This window comes from Aythya fuligula, chromosome 26, assembly GCF_009819795.1.
Source record: "Aythya fuligula isolate bAytFul2 chromosome 26, bAytFul2.pri, whole genome shotgun sequence".
NCBI classification, from domain to species: domain Eukaryota; kingdom Metazoa; phylum Chordata; class Aves; order Anseriformes; family Anatidae; genus Aythya; species Aythya fuligula.
In genome coordinates this window covers 490,265-512,447 of record NC_045584.1, presented here as the reverse complement: position 1 = coordinate 512,447, position 22,183 = coordinate 490,265, and the positions used below count along the sequence as shown (strand labels likewise).

At 69.4% G+C, this 22,183-nt stretch overlaps 1 protein-coding gene across 1 annotated transcript; it reads right to left on the bottom strand.

The window, feature by feature from the left end:
* Positions 1-280: 280 nt before the first annotated feature.
* On the bottom strand, positions 281-21,888 carry ARID3A (AT-rich interaction domain 3A). Its single transcript, XM_032203790.1, is given in 9 exon segments — positions 281-350; positions 352-496; positions 620-709; positions 807-1,103; positions 1,600-1,847; positions 1,944-2,127; positions 3,236-3,308; positions 20,531-20,870; positions 21,467-21,888. Coding segments are annotated over 9 exon segments (1,869 nt in total).
* Between the last annotated feature and the right edge of the window lie 295 nt (positions 21,889-22,183).

Sequence of the window (22,183 nt, the reverse complement as noted above, 5' to 3'; positions counted from 1 at the left end):
AAAATAATAATAATAATAATAAATGTACAGTGCAAAGTGTGATGTGTGTGAGGTAAACAGGTCCGGGCCGACCGCGCGCCGCTCGGAGCGCTCGGGGACCGCGGTGGCTCCGAGCCCAGGCAGCCTTTAATGAAACCCCCGGGGCTGAAGCTTCCTCCCCTCCCCTCGCCAGCAGCGCTGCGAGCCCCCCCCCCGGCCCGCCGCGGCGCTGGGGGGCATGCTCTGCCCCCGTCACCTCTGTTGGCTTTGGCGAGAGGCGACGCCGGGGGTGGCGGGGGCGTTAAGGCGAAGCGTTGTTGGAGGTAGAGCTGGGGGGGGGCACGGCCAGAGCGGCCGGGGCGGCGGGGGGGGGCGCTGCCCCCGCCGCCCCCCGCCCCACCGCCGCCGTTCCCGCTGCTGCGGCCGCCGCCGTTGCTGCCGTTGCCTTTGCTGTAGGCGGAGGAGGAGGAGGAAGAGGAGGAGGAGGAAGGGCCGGGCGTCTGGGCAAACAGCACACCTGCAGGGGGGGGGAGAGCAGGGCTGAGCGGGGGGCACCCAGCGTCCCGGCACCGTCCGCTGATGAAAATGGGACGAACTCCCCCAAAAGGGGACCCCGCGCGCCGCCCCGTCCCCGCCCTACCTGTGTAGACGATACCGTTGATCTCAACCGACATGCTGATGCTGTTGGTGCCGTTGCTGCTCAGGCTGCCGGAGGAGTCCTGGCGGTTCTCTGCCCAGGGACAGCGCAGGTCAGGGACCCACCGGCACCCGCCGCGTGCCCCCCGCCCAGCCCCAAGCCCCCCGCCCAGCCCCGCGGCCGCACTGACCTGGCGAGCGCGTGCCCTGGCTGTTGATGCGGATGCTCATGGGCAGCTGGGCCGTCATGGCCAGGAGGTTCTGCTGCAGCGCCCGCTGCATCAGCCGCTGCTGCTCGTCCGTCACCAGCGCCATCTTCTTCTCCGGGGGCTCCCCGGACTCCAGCTTCTCCCTCAGCTGCTCCAGAGCCACGGCTTGGGCGGCCGCCGCCACCTGCACGGCCGCCGCCTGCGCTGCCACCACCGGGTGCCCGGCCAGGGACACCGGGAGCCGGCTGGGCATGGAGATGGGGATGGGTGCGTCCTCCTCTGCGGGGCAGAGCGCGGGGTCAGGGACGCAGCGAGGCGTCTGCGGCGTCCCCAGATCCCGGGCACCACCACGGGGCCCCCCACAACCTCTCCATGTGAGCACCGGGAGCCCAGCACCTCGCCCCCAGTAAGGACGGGGCAGGGGGACCCCAACCCCAAACACGAGGGTGGCTGGGGATGGGAGGATGAAGAGCAGCCCTGCGGAGAAGTGCTGGGGGTGCTGGGTGGGCTCTGGGCTGCCTGATGCAGTGAGGGCTGTCGAGGGGGGGCTGGACTTGATCTCTAAAGGTCCCTTCCAACCCAAACCGTTCTGTGATTCTGCGCCAAGGGTGCCAGGGTCCCCATCCCGCCCCAGAACGAGCCCTGGTGCCACCGAGGCAACCCCAGGTCATTTGGGGCTCGGGGAGGGGACCGGAACGGAGCCACCGGGTGCCCGAGGCGTGCCGGCCCCCAGCGCTCAGCTCAGCCCGTTTTGGGGTGCCGGGGGGGCCTTTACCTTTCTTGATCTTCTGGACGGGGGCGATGGAGCCGCCGTTGGTGGCCGAGGCCAGTCCCAGGGCCGGCACCGGCAGCTTGGGCGAGGAGAGGAGGCCGTGGGTGCCGCCGGGCGAGTAGGTGAAGAGCGAGCTGCCGAAGCCCTGCCGGCGGCCCTCCCGCCGGTTGCTGTCGATGGCCGCCTGCAGCTCGTTGGGGTTGCTCAGCCCCCGCTTCTCACATTCGTAGGGGTACAGGTACTTCATGTACCTGCCGGCGGAAAGGCGCCGTGAGGCGGTGGCGGGGGTCCCGGCGCGTCCCCATGTCCCCCCCCCCCCAACCCCGCGTCCCCTCCCCGGAGCTCACTGGGTGCGGAGCGTGAAGGCAGCGCTGGTGATGGAGGTGGGCAGGTTGAGCCCCTTGGTGATCTCCCGCCACAGCTTCTTGTTGATGACCTCCACCAGGCCGCCCTTCTCCGTCACCAGCATGTAGAGCATGTACAGGTCCAGCACCTGCTTGGCCATGATGGGGATCCGGTTGACGGGGGTCCCTGGGGAGGGGGAGAGGGCAGGCTCGGGTCGTGCTGGGGCCAAGCCGGGCGGGCGGCCACCAGCACCCCGCAGCGAGCGGTCAGGGGGGAGCTGGGGGCCGCAGGGGGCCGGGGGTGCTCAGGGAGCATCGGGGCTTCTGCTGCTGCCCTGCCCCTGCCCCCCGTTTTCCTCTGCACCCCCCCCCTTCACTGCAGCTCACTCAGCACCGGCCCCACACGGGGAGGAAAATGAAACTCGTAGATCTCAGCCCAGCCGCGCGGTGCCTGGCGGCAGTGGTTGTTGATAACCTGCACGTGGGGGGGGCTGCCCCGGCCCGCACAGGAGGGGGTGCACTGCCCCCAGGCACTGCCACAGCCTGAGCATTGGGGGGGACCCCAAAAATCACCCGGATCCAGGCTGGAAGGGGCTGGGGGGGGCCGTGCCGTGCCGTGCTGTGCCGTGCCGCACACACCACCCCGTGTTTCCTCCCAGCTCTCCCCGGCGCGGTGCCGGGAGGTGGCAGCAGCTGACGTGGCCTCTGGCGGCACCGCGCTGGGCTCCTCGCCCCGAGCAGCGCCGGGGTCCCTCCGCCGCCCCCTTCCCCAAACACCCCCAGGGAGGGGCTCAGCCACCAGCACCCCCTGAAGCTGCCCCCCGTCAGGACGCAGTGTGGCATCCTGGGGACCTGGCACGAGCCAGACCCGACACGGACGTTCTCCCTTTGATACCGCAGGCCAAAATTTTCCAGGCACGGCCGGTGACTTGGATGCCACCCTCGGCCCTAAAAGCAGAGCCAGGTTTGGATGGAGGCTGCTCTGGACCTGCCAGAACCCCGGGACGGGGCAGTGGGGCAGGATGGGGGGCAGGCAGGGGGCAAACCCCAGGGGCCGAGCTGCCCAGAAGGGGACGGAGCCCGGTGGCAGCGCGGCGCTGACAAAGGCAGCCTGGGGGGGCCAGCACCAGGGAATCGCTGCGCCGAGCTCGTGGCGCAGATTCCAGCGGAGCAGGTTTGACCCCGGTTTGCAAAGAGGTTAAAAATTAACTACCCGTCTGGCCAGAGCATTAACCTTGGGTTCCAATGACATGCGAGGAAATAAAACCCAGGGACGGGCGCGGGGGGGGGCTCACCTCGCTTCTGCATGAAGCTGAAGAGGTCGTCCAGGAACTCCTTCCTCCTGGGGTCGCCATCCAGCTCGTACAGCTGCACAACGAGAGGAGAAAACCGCTCACGGCTCTGCCGGCAGCCCCCACACCTCTCCCTGCACCCGGGGAACCCCCCCAGCAGCCCGTCAAAGCCCATGTGGGGCCGGGGGCAGCTCCCTCAGCTCCCTGGGGAGTGCCAGGAAGCTCTGTGGAGCTCCACGGCATCGCAGGGGCTCCGAGCGTGGAGCTGTGGGGTCCCAATATCCCCGCAGCTCAGGGTGGGTGTGCCCCCAGCCTCCGGCATCCCGCAGAGCCACCGGGGTGGCAGGGGCCAGGCCGCTGGGAGCAGGGGGAGCCCCGCTGCAGCTCGGCCTTCACCTGCCCCGACCCGGCCCTGTCACCGCGCCAAGGGGCCTCCCGCGGGCCCGCGGCCACGTGGAGCCTTTGGCAGGAGGCTCCCAGGTGGCAGGAGGGAGGGCGGCCCCTCGTCGGGTGCCCGAATTCCCAGGAAACCTGACTCGGTGGGAGCTGAGCGTGGGGTGACGGCAGGAGGCTTTCGAGGAGCCCAGCCCTGCACACGTGGCTCTGCTGCAGGAGCGGCGGCGCCGCGGACACCGCGGGCGGCAGGAGCCCAGCCGGGGCACAAAGGAGCCCTGGGGACACCTGGCTGGGGGCGCACGGTGCCTCGGTGCTCGTGCTGACACCTGCCAGCAGCTTCCCCCGCTGCAGTGAGCCGTGCTCGGGGTGCTCACGGTGCGGCAGAGCCACCACCACAGCCTTGCCGCGCTCCACAGCCAGGGCGCGGGCGAGCGGAGGCGTTCGCCTTGCTTAGCTCCTGGCCCCGAAACCACGGCGCTGCCCCGAACCTCGCCCGCAGGCTGAGCAGCTCCGACACCGAGAATGCTGCAATCGGCCCTCGGCTCCTCCCGGGAAGGCAGAGCCCGGGTATTTTTAGCACCGGCTGCGCTCTGGGGGCAGTGGGGACAACACCTCGGCACGGTCCCTGCCCCGCACCTGCACAGCCCCAGGGAGCCGGCGCCGGGTCGGCAGCGAGCTCCTGTGCCAGGGCGCACGCCTGTGCCACGCCACGAGACTGTGTGGGACCGTGCCTGCCTCCGTGTGCTGGGGGAGTCCGGGACTCAAGCACCAAAACCAAGGGCTGTGAGGAGCGAGGAGGACCCGGGACGGGGACTTGGAGCCGCTCCGTGCCCCTCCAGCTGCCCTCCCGGCACGTGCCGCCTTCCAGAGCTCGCTCCCGCTTTGCAAAGCAACAAATCTGCCTCGGGAGCCCGGTGCTGAAAGCGGCTCCGTGCCTGCCGGGGGGAGGCCGTGGGGCTGGCAACCTCTCCTCCTGCGAAAGCATTTCCCGTCCTGGCCCCCGCGCTGCCCGAGGAGCAAACCCGACAAGATTGATGTCGCCTCGCACCCTGTGCACAACTGGGAAATGTTTTCATAAGCCAGGACAGGAAGATCTATGCACGGACGCTCCTCCAGCGCCCATTTATGCTGGGGCCAGCTTTTGTCTCGGGACCCCACCCTTTGTTTGACAGCCCGACACATTCCTGCCCTGATTTATGGCAGCGAGAGCTGCCGGCCCGCCGAGCGCATCGCGCCCTCCGCACGCACGCAGCGCGGGGGCTCTGCCGCCGACCCCCAGCCACGCAGAATCCCCCCCCCCCCCCGAGCACGGGAAGCATCTGGTGGCAGAGAGGGGGCTCCACGGGGGGGACACCGGGCGGTGCCCACTGCCCCCGGCTCCTCCGTGCGCCCCGGGGCCGTGCGGACGTGGCCGAGGACGCAGCGGGGAGGACGCGGCAGCCCCCAGCCCCCCCCCGTGCTGAGCTGTGCTCGCTTTTCTCAGTGACGATTTTGAACAACTGCCAGCGGGGCCGCGGGCGGTGGGGAGGGGGCTATAAATACGAACACGTCACCCCACAGGCACGCACCGCAGGGCTGCGCACCGCACACTGGCCGCGTTTACGGGGGGACCGATCCGACCCCCCCAGTGGACATGCCCGGCACGCGGACCCGGCAGCACCAAGCGGTGGGGTGGGGTGAGACCCCCCCCCAAACCCTCCCAGAGGGTGCCCGGGGGGCTGAATTCCTCGCCCGCCGGCGTCGATCAAAGGGATCAATGAGGCCGAGCCGATAACAGGGAAGGGCGCTACAGGAAAGCCATAAACCCGCAGTTCCCCTGGAAACCTTGCAAAAGCTCGCCCGGCCCCTGAGCAAACAGCCGGGGAGAGGTCAGGAGCTGTCGTTACCGCTGACCCCTTCTGAGCCCCCCCTCGGCCCCCCCAGCGGCAGGAGAGGGGCGGCGATGCCACGCGGGCCCCGGGTGCCCCATGGGTGCCGCGGTCCCCACGGCACTGCCGGGAGCCGAGGTCCCGAGGCTGGGGGAGCCCGGGGGGAGCAGAGCAGAACCCCCCGGCAGGGCAGGAGCAGCTCCTGGAGGCGTGCAGGATGCGGCCGGCGCAGCTTTTTGGCAGAGGGCTGCTCCTGACCAGCTGAGGGCTGCTGGGCCCCCGCCAATCCCCGCTTCCTGCAGCGCTTTGGGAAGCCGCACACCAAGGGAGGGTTTCCCCCGCGCCGCTGCCGAGCGCCTCGAGCCCACGGCAGCACCGAGCAGGGCGAGCCCCGAGCTGGCCCCGTGCCCCCTGTGCCCCGCTAACGGGGACGGGCAACGGGAGGACGGGAGCTGGAGCAGAGGGCACCGCGTGCCAGGAGCCGGCACCGCCGCACCACGGCCGGGATGCCGCAGCCACCCGCCCCGGCACGGCCGGCTGCGGTGAGCTCAGGGCACGGCATCGCCCCTCGTTTTGGCCTCCCCAAACACCCTGCGGAAACCAGAGGAGGCTGAAGCCGTGGGGAGGCCGGGAGCGGCACCGGGGGTGCTGCCAGCTCGTGCCTCCTCCTGCCCCCGCAGCCCCGCTGCCAGCAAAGAGCTCGGTGCTGGGCTCAGGACCTGCCCCGCTTCTGCTTCCGCGCCCCACGTGCTGCAGAGAGGGTGCCCAGGGGGTGCACGGCCCCGCCAGCCCCGGCTCTGCCACCCGGACACCCCAACCCTGCCCTGCTGCGCCCCAGGACCCCGAGCCAGTGGGGACCCCCCGAGCCTGCGGGGCGGTGGCAGCCCGGAGCCCCCCGCGCTCCCGCTCCCGCATTTCAGACAAAGGAGCGGGGAGGAGGTGGGACGGGGAGGCAGCAGAGGCTTTCTCAGCCGAGCCAGCTGATTAAATACAAACCCAAGGAGGGAGAAAAGCGTCGCTGAGCGGAGGGGAGGGGGAGGCTGGGAAAACATCGCCCTGCAGCTCGGCTCTGCCAGAGCGGGGGAGGAAAAAGGGAAACGCAGAGGAACAAAAGTGCCAGGAAGGAGCCGTGGCAGGCGGGAGAGCTGCGAGCAGCCACACGGGCAGGGCCCGGGGCTGGCCCTGACACCGCGGGGTGGCCGTGCCCACGGGGCTGCCACCAGCGCCCAGTGTCCCCGGCACAGCATCGGACCCGATGCCTGCTCAGAGCAGCACCCAGCGTGGCGCGAGGGTCACGAGCAGCCTATTAACCTGCAGAGCTCTAAAAATTGATTAGCCATTTATTAAAACATCGCCTCATTCAATTTTTATAAGGGCAGCTCTTAAATAAAGTTTCTCGGGGCCCCTTCACCAGGCTGCTCGGGCTGAGAGGGACGCGTGGGTGGAAATCTGCATCTGGGGTTGGGATGAGACAAGCACTGCCCCTCTGCTCTCCCACTCCGGACAGGGGCCTGGCGCTGCCTGGTGCGGCTCCCCAGACCCTTCCCGGCCCCACAGAGCAGAAATGGGGCCAGGAAACCACCCCACAACCCCTGCGGGGCTTTGGCAGCAGCTGGAGTCCTGCAGGGACCCTCCCCGCACCCCGGGCATCGCCCCCCGGCCAGGTGCAGCGGGGCAGGGGTTCAATCCCGAAGGAAATGTTGGACATACGCGTTTAAGAGGATGAAAGAAAATTAACCGTCAGCTGAGGAAAACGTGCATCTGCTCAGCCGGGGGGGATTAGTGGCAGTGGGGCGGGCTGCCCGGCCCCGGCCGCCGATCGTTGCACGCACCTCTGATCCGTGGGCTCCTGCCGGGGAAAGTGCTGCTGGGGGCGAGCTCTGGGTGCTCCCGTGCCCGGCGTTCCCATGCTGAGATCCGATGGCCGAGCAGGTGCTCAGCCCGGATTTTCACCCCAAATCCTGGGGCAAAGCTGCAGGGGACGTCTGGGCACCATCTGGACCATGCTGCTCTGAGCCCTGGTGCCCCCCTGGTGCCTGGGGCAGCCTCACTGGGGACGTTCCCTCCGTTCCCCCAGCCCGAGCAGCCCTGCATGCCCTCTGCCAGCGGGGGGTCCCCCAGCACCCCCAGTGACACCGCAGGATGAAGGGTTCTTGGCACGCAGCTGCTTGTGGTTACCGGCGAGGTGCCGACAGCACCGCGGAAGCCGCGGCTCTGAGACGTGCCCACGTGTGCTGCAGTGGGGTGGCACGGGGGGACGAGGCCGCCAGGTCCCCAGCACGCCCTCAGCTTCTTGGGGTCTCCTCTGGCACACGGGTGGCCGGGCTCGTCCCCGAGGACAGGAGAATGCCCCAAAGGTGCCCTGCGCTGGCTGCCCCACGCCCCTGAGCAGCACCCGGGAGCTGCCGGGCTCCCCTGCGCCACCCGGGCACCGGCTGGGACGTGGAAAGGGACAGAAATCCCTGCCCCAACCCCCAGGATTTTTGGCATCCCGGTTTTGCCGGCTCTGGCCACGCGCACCCGTCCCCAACTCATGCCGCGGGGACGCGGCCCAGCCTCGCATGCAGCGATCGGAGCTCAAAATAAAACCTGAGGAACCGAAACTCGTTCTCGTTTCAGCAGCGTGCGAAACCACGCAGCAGGCGGCCGGGCACGGCGCGGGCTGCACCGAGAGCGGCAGGTGCCGAGCCGCGGTGCGTGCCGGACCCCGGCCCCCAGCACGGCGCAGGGCCGAGCCGGGGCCACGCGGCGGCTGCTGGCGGGGCCGGGAGCGGAGGCGGCAGGGGCTGCAGGAAACGCAGCCCGGGCGCAGCAGCGTGTGCGGGTCGGGGTACGCGGCGCAACGAGGGAGGCTGCACGGAGGTGGAAATAACTTAATCTGTAAACCAGCTGCCCCGACCATATCCTCTTAGCGCGGGGCCGCCCCCGGGACACCCGGCTCCGTGTGGCCGAGGAGGGGGACGGAGGAGGAGGGCGCCCACACCGGGGCTTGTCCAGCCCAGGAGCAACGCCCGGTGGCACCACCATCACCATGGGCACCGGGGGGTTGTTCGCCCAGGCTCCCCGGCAGCACCGTGCTCCCGGCCGAGGTGCCGGGCACACACATCCAGAGGGTCCCTAAGGAGCGGAGGAGGGAGGAGAGGCAGGAGGGGGGCGCAGCCGAGCCCCCGGCAGGATCCCAGCCCGGCGTTTGGTGTGGATGACCGGCTTAGCCGTTCAAACCAGATTACGCGAAAATCCCGGCCCGTTGACTTTAAAAGGGCTTTCGGGACGGCGGCCCCTCGGCAATGCCAGGAATGCCGCACGGGAGCGCCGCGGGATGCGCCGGGGTCTGCTGAGATAACCAACGTGCTGAGCAGCCGCCCGGCGAGCTGCCAGCACCGAGGGCAATTAAAGGCAGGAGGGAAAGCGGCCCCGGGAGGCTGCGGTCTAACGAGGCTCCCATGTAACGAGGCTCACGCCGGGGCCGGGTGGGTGCTGCCATCTGAGCTGCAAGCACCGTGGCCCGCTCCCGTGCCGCAGTTGTGGGTTTCCAGGCCCCGGGGAACAGTTGCCAAGGGGTTTTTCTCCCCGCCATGAGGGCTCGGCGCTCACCGCTTTCCTCCTTTCTCTTGCACGCCTGCTCGGGACGTGCGAGCCGTGCGCCGGGTGGGTGGAAGCCCCCCGGAGCTCCCCCCAGCCCCAGGGATGGGCAAAACCTGTCAGCAACAGGCCGACCCCCTGCAGGCGCTAAAATGCTCGGGATTGCTGCGTTTAGGGAAAAAAAAAAAAAAAAAAAAAAAAACAGAAAACCAACAATAAAGCAAGGTGCTGGAGCTTCCTGAGAGCAGGCAGCACGTCGAGGTGTTTGGGCAGCGAGGGGCAGCTCTCGGCCCTTCTCCTCCCCCGGGGCCGCGGCTCCTTTGTCCTGCTGACAGCGGAGGGGCGCAGCAGGGGCGGGCAGCCCGCGCCGCCAGAAGTTATTCAACGAAGAATAAACAAGAGGCCGGGGCTTTCCCTGCTCCTCCCGGCCCGGGGCGCGTGCGCAGCCCCCCGCCCGCACCCACACCGTCCCCCCGATGCCCACCCCCGACCCCCACCCCACGCTCAAGCTGCCGCCGTCCCGCTGCGAAGCACCGGCCCCACGCCGCTCACGCTGGGGCCTGGATTCGGGGCGCAGAGGGTGTGGGGGGGAGGGGGGGTTGATTTCTTTAGAAAAAGAAAGTAATTTGTAAAAACTAGACTGGAGGGTTGGTTACGAGCCCTGAGATAACGCGTTTCGGATGCTGCTGCTCGAACGCGGTTTCCCGTAAAGCCGTGACCCGCTCGGGGCTTTGGGGCACGCGGTGCCAGCACGGCCACCGCGGGGTTCGGGGTCCGCAGGAGTGCCCCCGTGGAGGCGAGCGCAGCCCTGCGGGGACGGCGGCACCACCGGTGGGACCCCCCCCCCCGGCTCGGCGGGCGTGGGGCTGCCGGGGGGGGCCGCGGAAGGGGCCGCCCGCCCAGCAGCTGTGCCGGGTGTCAGGTTCGTATCGGCCAGAGCGCGTGATGCGCGGGGCCGATTCCCTTTCCACCCCCAGCCCCCCCCCAGGCAGCCGAAGGGCGACCGTCCCCGTCCCCGATCCCGATCCCGCGGGCAGATAAAGAGCTCGGCTTAGGGACGGGGTCACCTCCCGCCGGAGGGGCTGCCCCCGGTCCTGCCCTGCGCGCGTGCCCCTAATCCCCCGGCAGCACCGAGCCCCCTCCCCAAAAGCGGGGTTCAGCGGGGCTGGGAATGAGCAGAGGGGCAGCGGGGGGGCTCCCCACGAGCAGGGGCTGGGGTGGCCTCTCCGGCAGCAGCGAGGGCGCGCGGGCGGCCGTGCGGTGCCGCAGGGAGCCCGCTGACCGGCCCGGCCGGATTCCTGCCGCCTGAGCTCAGCGTGGCGGGGCGCAGGGGGGCGGCGCGGGCGCTCCCCGTCCCCGGGGGCAGCCGGGCGAGGGCCCCTTTCCGGAGGGGGAGCCTGGGTACGTTTGCTGGGAGAGGTTTACAGGGTCGTCGGTGGTGCCGCGCTTCCCGTCGGCTCTATTGTTCCCTCCCGTTCCCAGCATTGTCCCCTCCGCAGGTCGGCCACCTCCCGGGCCGGGGGGACGAGGCCCCGCTGCAGGTGCCTGTCCCCCACCGGTCCCCTTCTCGGGCCTGGGAGGAGCTGGGGGCTGCAGGACCCGGCGGGTGGCGGGCCCTGAGGATGCCCCCAGGGGCGTCACTGCTCCCGCACCACGGGGACAATTTCCCAATTTCCCAGTTTCCCCAACGGTCTGGGCTGTCCCCCCCCGAGGCCACCAGCACCTGTGAAAACCCCAAGCGCCACCACAGCCACATCCCCCCCCCCCCGGTACCTCGCAGCATCCGCCTCAATCCCAGCCACAGCCACGTGCTGAAGCCCTCCCGCTGCGGCACACCAAAGCCGTGCCCAGGGCACCTCGCGCGGTGCCGTCCCCCCTTTGGTCCTGCAGGAGCCCTTCACAACGTCCCCAGCTGAGCCATCCGGCACCCCTCACCCTCCCAGGCCAGCACCCTGGTGGGATGGGGGTCCTGCCCCCCCTGTGCTGCTCCCCCAGAGCCTAACAGGGCCAGCAGCGCTGTCTCTGCCGCTTGGCACCGCGCGGGGACGCGCCCTGGACCCCCTGCCTCGTGCCACCGGCCAAGGGACGCGGGCCGGTGTCAGCGCCGACAATGCGGGTGTCACCGGGAAGCAGAGGGAGACGCTGAAAGGGCGAATTAGTCGCCGTTTAACCTCCCTGACCCCCCATTGTCCGCCCCGTGTCGGCCGCCCGCCCCGCCACGCAGCGGGGCCGATCCTGCCCGGTCCCAGCGCCGCGCTCTGAAGGCTCCCGGGGGGCGCGCGGCCAAAAGGCGCGGAGCAGGCGAGCGCCCGCCCCACGACGGATCGGCTCAGCCGGTTCTGTCGGCTTAAGTGGCAGGGAGGGGAGAGGGAGCAGAAGGAAAAACCTGCTGCAGGACCGCCTGCTCGGAACAAACCCCCCCGGGCCCCCCCGAGGGGCCCGGGCCGCTCCCAGGGACACGCGGAGGACGCCCTGCACGGGCTCGGGGCGCTCAGCATCCCCAGCGCGCAGCAGAGCAGCCCGAAGCCCAGACCCAGCTCCGGTTTTGAGGGCGGTTGGGTGGCTTGCTGCTTTTTTTCCCCTTTTTGCAAAGGAGGAAGTGAATTCTGCTGCAATCGCGTTTTGAACAACTATTTCGGACAACGCGGCTGCAGGCAGCTCGCGGGGCTCTGGCTCAAATAAAAAGCAGAGAGGGGTTTTTGGCTGAACGCAAACACCAAGCATTGCACCGTGCCAAATGGTCACCGCGGAGCTGGGACCGAGCTTCCCTGGCGTCCCCAGTGCCCCCCCCCACAGTGGCATGGGGGGTCCGAGCCCCCCTCCTTCCTGTGCAGGAGCCCTGGCAGTGCCCCACGTGCCCATTCCCCATTTTGGGGCCAGTTCCTCTCTTTTAAGCCAAAAGCTGCCAGCCAGGAAAGGTCATTTGGAAGTCAGCTCCCACCAGCAGCGCCACGGCTGCCTGCAGCCCTTCGCCACGTATGTGTTTGTGCATGCCCTTGACACATGCTCTCTATCACACCTGACCCTGTGCAAATATTAATTCAGTGGAGTCAGTAAGTATTGAGAAAGCTCGGCCGAGGCAGCAACACCCATGCACCCGGCGCTCACGGTGCAGGCACGGCACCGGCCAGGGAGCCGGCACCGGAGCAGCAGAGCCGGGGCGGTCCAAGGGGCACCACCGGCTGTACCCAAACCTCGTGGGATCGGGGCAGCCTTCCCCGGGCTTTTCTGGGGGGATTAAAGCCTAATGGGAACGGCAGGCGGGGACCTGCGGGCAGGGACCCATCTCCCGGGGAGGGCGTGGGCAGGGTGCGGGCAGGGTGCATGAGCAGGGCACGCGGGCAGGGCGTACGGGCAGGGTGCGTGGGCAGGGAACACAAGCAGTGAGTACGGGCAGGGAATGCAGGCAGGGCGTGCAGGCAGGCTGCGTGGGCTGGGAACACGAGAAGCGCATGCAGGCAGCGCATAAAGGCAGGGAATGCAGGCAGGGCGAGCGGGCAGGGCGTGCGGGCAGGGCGCTGCAGCTTCAGCACCTGCGCGGGCAGAGGCGAGAAGGGGCAGGAGCGCGGCTGAATTAGCCGTTGTAGGCAAGCCGGGGTTTAAATTCCACCATATGTAAATGATCGTCTTAGAAAGGAGATCATTGTAAGCCAAAGCAGATGAGTCACCCAGGGTTTCCACTCTCAGCCCGGCAGGGCCGGGGATTTGTGTAATTGCAAATCTGTTCCTGAAATGCGAGGCCCCGCGCCTCCGTCCCGGGTGGGCGCCGCGCCACCGAGCCGCCCCCTCCGCCGCCACGGGGCCGGGGGGCTCCAGCCCGGCCGCGCCACCCCCGGCCCTGCCAGCGCCGCGGTCCCTGGCGCAGCTCCAGCCGCCGCAGCTGGTTTTGACAGGCAGCCAGCGGTGGGCCGGCAGCCCTGGGAACCTCACCGAGAAGCTGCTGAGGCGCACGGGGAAACCTCGCCGCTCGGGCACCCCTCCTGCCCCTGCCCCTGCCCCGTGTGAGATGTGGCACGGCGCCGGCACGCGCCCGCTCCAGGAAACACCGCCCGTGGTGGTTGGGGGGGATGCTCATGCACGGGGAAACCGAGGCAGGAGGCAAAGCCCCTCCCCAAAGGGATTTCCAGCAGGTGCCTGCGCCGGGCTGACTGCCCGTGGGGCCGGGGTGCCCTTCCCCAGCTCCGGTCCCCTCCCTGGAACGCCTGTGGGGCAAGGGGGCGGGGGGATCAGCCGGGCTCCCCCTCCCCTGGGATCCGGGTCCCTGGCTCGGAGCAGCCCCGCCAGAGGCAGGATTATCACCAGCTCCACTTCACGGACCAGAGACCCAGGCGCGGGGAGATTAAGTGACTTATTCCGAGGGTCACGGAGGGGGTCAGGAGCTGCGCCCACGGCTCCCGGCGCGGCGGCCGCGCGGGCAGGTGCCTTATCAGGGCCGCGCACGCGGGGAGCGGCCCCTGCCCCCCCCCCCCCTCACCTCCCCCCCCAGGGCCCCGCGCCCCCCATCCTGCGATTGCGGCACGTCCGGCCGGCCCCGAAGGCAGCCTCGCGTTTCTCCTGCGGTTTCGGCCAGAAATAGGGCGATGGAGCAACGCTGAGCCCTTGCCCAACCGCCCCGCTCCAGGCGCGACTGTTTGCTTTGCTGACAAAGGCCTTGCTCTATTCTCTGCAACATTTTTTTTTTTTTTTTCTTTTAAATAAACCCGTATTCCTGTTGGTTCAGCTGTGCCGGAGCCGTGGGGCGGCTGCCTCCTCTGCAGCCCTGGGAATCAGCCCCGGGGCTCTCAGGGAGGGGGGGGGACGCTGCCAGGTGATGCTGGTGTGCCTCAGGTGATTGGGGAGCCCCCCCAGGAGCCCCCCGAGCCAGGGCAGAGCCTTGGGGTGCGGTGGGGATGGCTCCCCCAGGATGATCCCCGTGGAGCTGTTGCCCTGAGCCTGTCCCTGCTCCATCCCCAGCTCCTGGCACCGAGGAGAAGCGTCCCCTCGTCCCCCAGCCTGGCTCCCATTTTTTGGGAAAAAAACAGGACCGGGACCCCACGAACTCAGCCCAACCGAAGGCAGCACCAGCGGGGCCGGAGGGCAGGGACCCCGCGCCGGGGCTGCCAGGAGGCACTTTGTGCCTGAGCTGCTCTCGCCCAGGAGAAGTCCCTGACCTCCGGCCGGGATCGGGGGATTACAGCTGCGGGAAGGCTCCCTGAGCCGATTACGGGGCTGGAGCCCTCCCCAGGAACACCCTTCAGCAGGGAGCGGGGCGAGCCGAGGGCCGGGGGCTGCCCGACTCCCCCCGCACCCCCCGGGGGTCACAGCTCCGCGCCTCGTGGCCAACAAAACCCCCCAGGAACACAACCCCCCTCCTACAGCCCATCCACGTGCAATCCACCTCCCAGCCCAGCACCCGCTGCCTCTCCCGGTCCCCCCCCCAAGCTGTGTCGTCCCCGTCCCCCCCCCCATTTCCTCCTCGCCCCCGTTATCAGCCCGCGGCCGGCCAGGCCCTGCAATCGCCCTCCTCCGGGCGCAGAACCGCCCGGGGACGGGGCCCCCGCGTTATCTGCCCGAGCCCCCCGCCGAGGGCAGGCGGGTGGGGAGTGGGCGGTGGCGGCCCCGGGACCAGAGGGGGGGGGGGGGGTCTGGGGGCACCCGGCCCCGGGGACGAGGCGCCCCTTTCCCAGGAAGAGGCCCCTTCTCCCCTTCTCCCTCCCCGGGGGCGGCTCATCCGCTCGGCTCGCTAATGCGATAAAGCCCCGATCAATATTTTAAAGAAAGTAAATGGAAACCTCCCGCCGCCATTAGGGGCAGTGTGCCCCCCCCCCGGCCCCGCTCCGAGCCCCCCGGGGGGGACAAATCAGCCCCGGCCCCCCCCCGGTGCCGGTATCACTTCTGCTGCCCTGCCTCCCGGGGAAGGCCCCAGCGGAGCTCACATTGTGCAGAGCTCGCTGTTGCTTCCCAGTTGATGAAAATCAAGATTTGGGGTTTGGGGGGTGTTTTTTTTTTTTTTGCTAGCCCCCCACTTGGCCCCCGCCTGCAGCCCCCGGCATGGGCCTGGGGAGGGACAGAGGTGGCCGAGGTGGGGCCGTTGGGGCTGGAGGCCTTCGCCACGGGTACGCGCTACACGAGGGGGGCGTGCTCTGCTTTTTAAGCCAAAATTGGGATTTTTGCACTCTCAGGACCCCAGCCCTGAGCACCGGACACATCCCGGGGATGAAACAGCCCCGGACCCCCCCCAAAACCCTCCGGCAGCGCCCCTCCCGATCACAGGCGGTGTCCGAGGGGCGCGGGGAGGACGCGGCTGCACTCAAAGGGCGCCTTTGAGCGAGAAATCACCATTTCCTCTGCCTCCACGGCCCCTCTCGCCTTTCCCCCCCCCCCTTTCAGTTTTAATTGCTGGCTGAGTCATGTGAGCAGCATGAAACCACGCAGGCACCTGCCCCCAGGGCCGCGGCCCCAGCGCCGGGCAGGCGGATGGACGGAGGGACAGGGGGGAGGACGGACGGACAGGGGGACGGCTGCCCCCCCCCCCCCCCGAGGCTCGCTGTCCCCATGCCACACACATCTCCGGGGAGGGGGGGGCAACCCCGGGCAGGGGGCCGGCAGCTTTGGGACAGGACCCGTCGCGATTCCCCAGCTCGCTGCAACGCCCGTGTCGCAACTCCCCGGCTTCCTCGGGCCGCCTGCAATTACCCCGCCATTTACTGGATTGCCCCATCATTTAGAGGAAAATCAAAAAAGCCACGGCTCCCAGAAAAAAAGGCCGGCTTGTTTTTCCTGCGAGCTAATGGCAGCCCGCGCGCAGGGCGCCGTCTAGACTTGCCCATAAAGCGCAGGGAGCGGGACGGGGCCGGACGCTGGCGCGCGAGCCCCTGCGCAGGGGTTACCGAGTTGCTTTCGTTTTGCCTTTTCTTCTTTTTTTTTTTTTTTTTTTTTTTCTCTCTCTAACCGTTGCACTTTGAAACCCTGTATCTCGGGCGAGCTCTGCTCAGCAGCAGATAAGGGCTGAGGTTTTCGGCCCCCACGTGCCACCAGCGAGTTTGAGCCGTCCCAATTTGGAACATCTTCAGAAACCTCCCGCCCCCCCAAAAGTACCAGCACCTCACCGCAAGCCGAGCCTCCCCCCCCCACCCCCTCCCCGGGTCTTTTTAAAGCTTCTTTCAAACAGGAACAGAGCCGCAGGAGCTCCAGCACCCGGCTGCAAGGCGAGGGAGCGCGTGGCGGCGGCACCGAGCCCCGCGGCACCGGGCGCCCACCGACGGCCCCACTGCAGAGCCCGGCGAGCACCGGGCAGCTCGGCGACCCCACGAGGAGCACAACCCGCTCCTCATCCTCAGCACCAGCCCACCAGATCCAACACAGGCGCGAGCACCCCAAGGAGAGGGGCACCCCCGGGCCCCCCGCGAGGTGACGGGGTGCACGGCCCCGGCTGGCTGCTGAATCAGCCCCGAGCTCCCCGCCCACGGGATTAGGGAGGGCGAGGAGCCGGGCAGCAGCAGCAGCAGCAGCAGCAGCAGCAGCAGCAGCAGCTGGCTTTCACATTCAGCACAGGAAACTCCAAAAGGGGCAGGGACAGGAAACTCCGATGCCGTGGGCTGCGAGCGCGCCCCGGGTTGAGGCTCCTGGTATTAGTGGGGCACGCACTCATCTCGCCATCCGAAACAGAAAGGTCAGGGGAGGGATTACCCGCGGGGCACGGTGCTGCCCGGCAGGGCCCTTCCTCCCGCAGCGTGCCGGGGCCCAGCACCGTGCTGGGGCTCAGCACCGTGCCCGATGTGTGGGGTTTTTCCCCCATGTAGCCCAGCGCCGGGCCGGCGTTACGCAGCACTTTGCTGCGGCAGCGCCCGAGTTTTGGCAGGCGTCGAGCCTCTCGCGCTCAGCACCACCACAGCCAGCACCCGCAGCGTCACCCAGGCATGGGGACAGCCCCCGGGGGGCCGTGCAGGGGCTCACCCATCCCTGCTGCCTCTGTTTGGCTCGAACCCCCCGGCTCGAGGCGGGGAGCACAGACACGCCGGCATCGCCACCAGCCCCGGGGTCCTGGCGTGCCTCTGGGGGCGAGATGAAAGAGACGGCGGCCGTCACAAACCTCTTCCTTCCCCGGAGATGGACCGTGGCGGGGGCTCAGCCCCGCCGCAGGCTTTTCTAGGAAGGAAGAGGGAGGGAGGAGAAATAACGAGCGAGCGCCACGTCCCCGCGCGCGGGGCCGGGAAGGGACGCACATGGCGGGTGGGGGCAGCTCCGTGCTTTCCTTGGGGCCGGGTGAAGGGCCCAGAAAACCCACAGAGCCCATGCACGGGGAATCCCAGAGGACTGAGGACGCTTGGCCCCGGCTGAGCCCTGCTCCAAGCACCAGGTCTCGGTGTCCCTGTCCTGCAAAGGGGATTTCCCTCCTCAGGAACAGACAGAGCCCAATGCAGCCCGGCACGAGCGCAGCGTGGTGCTGCCGTGCAGCAGGACACGAGGATTGCTGCGCTACCCCAGCACGGGGGTGTGGAGGCTGAGCCCCCCTCCCAGCCCCCCCATTGATGCCCCTTTTTGCCCCCGCTGCGGACCCAGCGTGCCCTTTGGCAGCCCCCCCTGCCCCGCCGTGCCGGGGGCTCCTTTGTTCTGCTGCCAGCGCCCGGGTCAGCGGCGAGCTGACCTCTGCCTGCGCAGTGGCCGTCCCCGGGGACGGGGAGGTGCCACACAACAGCTTCCCGGCCCTGCGCCTCCGCTTCTCCCCTTTACACCACATTCCCTCCTGCGGGGCCTCCTGCAGCTTCCACACCGACCGACCACAGCACCCATTTGCAGGAATCTGCCCCAAAGTGGGCAATAAAGAACTGCCACGGTGGCAGAGCCCCCCGGGCAGTGCAGTGACCGGTGCCACGACCGAGCAGAGCTGCCCTGGTGGTGCAGAGCACCACGGCACACGGCCCCAGTGAAAGCAGTGCCGGGGTGCCGAGGGGACCCCCCCTTCCCCTCCTCCAGCAAACGCACGCAGCCCCGCCGCGTTCCTCGCCCCGCAGGGGGCACGGTTCGGCCACCACGAGCACGAGGCTGCAGGCAAGCTGAGCTCGCCTGCAAGAAGAGAGGAACCCAGAAATAGCACCTTCCTCGAGCCGCGCTTCCCCGCCGCGGCAGGAAGGCCAGCACCGCGCTCACAGCCCTGCGCACGGAGCGGAGAAAACGCCCGGGGAAGGAGCAGAGCCCCGGGGACTGCCCTGAGCACCACAGCTCCCCGCGGCCCCCACCCCATTAAACCCTACACAGGGCTGCAGCGTGGCAGCCCCCACCAGCACTGAGAGGTTCCCTGAAGCACCCTGGGGCTCGGTTAGAGCCCGGCAGCGGCGTGCCGGGGGTCTGGGGGGGTGTTGAGGAAGCCCCGGCCCCGCGGAGCGCCCCTGCGGCGGCGGCAGCAGCGCGGCGGCGGGCGCATCCTGCCCGCGCTGTGTTTACATTCCTGCTGCTCCTTCCCAGCCCGTCAGCTGGGCTGGAGCGCGTTCAGAGGCACGCGCTGGAGGGCGGCCAGGAGGAGCTCCCGGCCAGGCGCCGCGCGAGCAACCCCTGGCCCCGATCCAGCGGCCGGGATCCAAGCGCCCGCGCGCTGACGCGCCGGGGAAGCCTCTCCCCGAGCGGGCGCTTTGCCTCCTCCTCGCCTCCACCCGCGGAGGCAGAAGGCAGCTTTAACCTCCCCCCCCCCGGCTGCTTCCACCATCAGTTGTCGTCGTGCCAGGCGCTGGAGCAAGCGGCTTTTTCCCCGGGGTGCCCGGGGCACGGGCAGGGATGCTCGGCCCCTTTCGCCCGCGCGGTGTGGACGGGGCTGAGCCGCCCGCAGCCACCCGGAGCAGCCGGGCTCCAAGTCCCCAATTCCCCCGCGTGGCAGCGAGGGCTGGGAGCAGGACGTGGGCACGCGGGAGCCCGAGCTCCCAGGGAGATCGCAAGGGTCCGGGACACGCTCACACGGTGACAAACAGGAAGATCACAGCTGTGGTATCTAAAAGCCTTTTCGCAGATAAAAAGATTACGTCCCCCACTCTCTAATTACAGGAAGTACAAAAGAGAGAAACCACAAGAAGACGATGCAGCGCCGGGAGGTGAGGATATGTGCGCACTCGAGACAGCACAGGAAAAGTTTGGTGTGTTTCTGAAACCCACACGAACGTTGTTAGAGCTACGGACGAGCCAGCAGAGCCACTGAGAGCGCCGGGGCTGCCCGGCCACCGAGCCTGGAGGAAAAGCTCAGACGGGGCCGAATCCTGCCCCTCGGCGCTGCCTTGCACCGCGGCACCGTCCCTGCCGGGCTGGGGACGCAGGGCACCAGGGTGGCCGTGACCCACGGTCCTCAGCACGCTTGTGCCGTGCCCAAAGGTGCCGGGGGGGCTCTGCCGTGCCGGGGGAGCCGGGCACAGGTGCTCGCTCCCTCCTGGCACCGAGGGAGCCCCACGGCTCCCACCCCATTGCACCCCGTCCACCCGGTGCCACCTCGGGGTGCCCAAGGCCCCGCAGCACCAGGAGGAGCCCAGGGCACGCTCGGGGGGGTTCCCCTGCCCCAGCACAGGGCAAAACGCTCGGAAGGCCGGGCCGTATCCTGCCGGGGAGGCCGGGAGTTGTGCAACAAACAGCCTCCAGCCCCGGCGGCCGTTTTCCTCCCCGCAGCAGGGAGGGGGGGGGACAGAAGCTCCCCTCCTGCCCGGGGTGGCCGCGCTCGCCGCGCTCCCGGTGGCCCGTTCCCATCCCGGTAGGGGTACACTGCCTGCACCCAGGCCAGCCCCTGGCAGCCCCCAGCCCCTTCCCTCGCCCTGAGCCGGGGAAGGGGCTGCGGCCACCGCACCCCTCCCAAAATGCCGGCCTCTCCATCTGGGTCCCATCTGCTGCTGTTTGCTCTCGCCCCCTCCCCCAGCCCTAAACTCAGATGTACTTAAACACACACATCAAAGGGCCGGGGCAGCCCCCGGGGAGCCCCGCTTTAAGCACATTTCCTTCTATTAGCCCGGGTACTGCGGCCCCGCATCCCCGGCCGGGAGAAGGCCCCGGGAGAGCAGGGGGGCAGCGGGGCACTTCCACTCCTCCACCTCATTTTGGAGGCGGCTCCGCTCCAACTGCACCCACACAGCCGGACAGGAGCAGGGGGGGACTCAGGGGTCCCCACGCTGCGTTTTGGAAGGGGCTGGTGCTGAGCCCGCTGCTCTGTGCCCCTCCGTGGGCTGGGTCCATGGGGCTGCAGCCCCCGGCCCCGGCACATCAGAGCCCTGAGAGCACGAAGAAACCCAAGAATCCCTTCGGACCTGCAGCCTCGGGGTGTTTTTTTCCTGCTGTTTTCAGCGAGAATCCTCCCGGGTCCCCACGGTGAGCCGAAGGACTCGGTCCCCGGGGGGATCCTGCTGATTTCTCAGCAGCGCCAGGAGCGAGCTGCGGCGCAGGCTCCCCCAGACGCCCGCAGGGCCACGCACGCGGCCACCCGTCCCCGCGTCCCGGCGGCTCCCACCTGCTTGAACTGCTCCTCGTAGGTCCAGTCGCCGTGGTCGGGCGCCGGCTGCGGGAGCTGCGCGTGGCCCTGGGGGCCCAGTCCGGCGGGGAGCCGCTCCTGCCCGCCCGGCGGCCGCTGCGCCTCGCCCCGGCAGTGCTGCGGCGCCGGCGGCTTGCGGAGCAGCAGGGACCCGGGGCCCGTCCGCACCGCCTCCGCCGAGCTCAGCCCCTCCTCGCCCATGTCTTCCTCCTCCTCGTAGTCCTCCTCTTCCTCTTCTTCCTCCTCCTCCTCCTCTTCTTCCTCCTCTTCCTCCTCGCCCAGGTCCTCCTCGAAGTCCTCTTCATCCCATTTGCCCTTCCTGGAGCAGGGGAGAGGTTTGCTCAGCTCACCCTGGGCAGCCGCGGGACATTTCCACGAACCTCCCCATTTCCAGGCCCCTCTCCCTGTCCCCACTCAGCATCTGGATGAGACCCGCAGCCGCCCAGCCCCTAGCACCAGCAGCGCCCTGCCTGTCCCCACGGGGTGCTCCCGGTGCCGGGAGGCACGGGCAGAGCTCGGCCAGATGGCGCCCGGCCCGCTCCCTGCCCGGGGAGCTGGGAGGAGGCAGCCCTGAATTATTTAAACCGGGCCGGGATCCTCTGTCACAGCCCCACGTGGCTCCTCGGGCAGAGATGAAATTTCGCCCCACGCCAGCCCGCTGCGAGGAATCAGTGCGGCGGGGCAGGGAGCTCTGCCCCATCACTGCTGCCACCCCGGGGCACCGGGCTGAGCAGGGAGATAATGGCCAAATCCAGTGTTTGTCCCCCAAAAGTACCGGCTCACGTCCCAGCCAGGGTCAGCACCCTGGTGCTGCTGCCTGCCCCGCACCCCGACACCCCCCCAGCCCCCAGCTTTGGGCTCGCCGCTCTCCAAACCCTGCCGTGGGGCCGTGCCGGTGCGCGCAGCCGTACTCACAGATCCTCCTCGTCCTCGGAGCCCATCTCCTGCTGGTAGCCGCCGTCCTCCTCTTCCTCCTCCTCCTCCTCGCCGCGCTCCTCCTCCTCGGAGGCCTGGCTCTCCTCCGACAGCCCCGGGCTGGACGAGTGGCTGAGGCCGGCGGCGGCGGCCCGCATGGCGGCCAGGGCGGCCATCTGCGCCCGCTGGATGTGCGCGTTCTCGGGCTCCGCTCCTTCCTCCGAGGGCGCCGGGGCCGGGTCCGGACCTCGGCCCCGCGCTGGGGTCTGCCCCGGGGCCGGCGGGGGCTGCGCCGGGGCGGGGGGCGGCGTGGAGCGCTGCTGCTGCTGCTGCTGCTGCTCCTGCTGCCGCGCTTCCAGCGCCTGCTGCAGCCGGGCGCGCTGCTGCCGCTGCAGGTTCTCCATCACCGCCTGCAGCTTCATGGCTCTGCCGGCGGGCGGCAGGTCCCCGGCCGGGCGGGGGGCGACGCCCTGGGGGCGCGGGGGGCAGCGCCCGGCAGGGTGCCGCGCTCCAGCGGGGCGGGAGGCCAAGGCGGGGGGCTCGGAGGGGGCGGCAGCCCTGCGAGGGGGCTGCCGGGCCCCCGGGAGGGCACAGGGGAGCTGGGCGAGGCCGTCGGGACGCAAGGCGCCCACTGCGGCTGGCTCGGGGCGGGAGGACGCCCCCCCCCCGGGCCCCCCCCGGCTTCGCTTCGTCGCACAGCTCCTGCCGGTGCCGGGG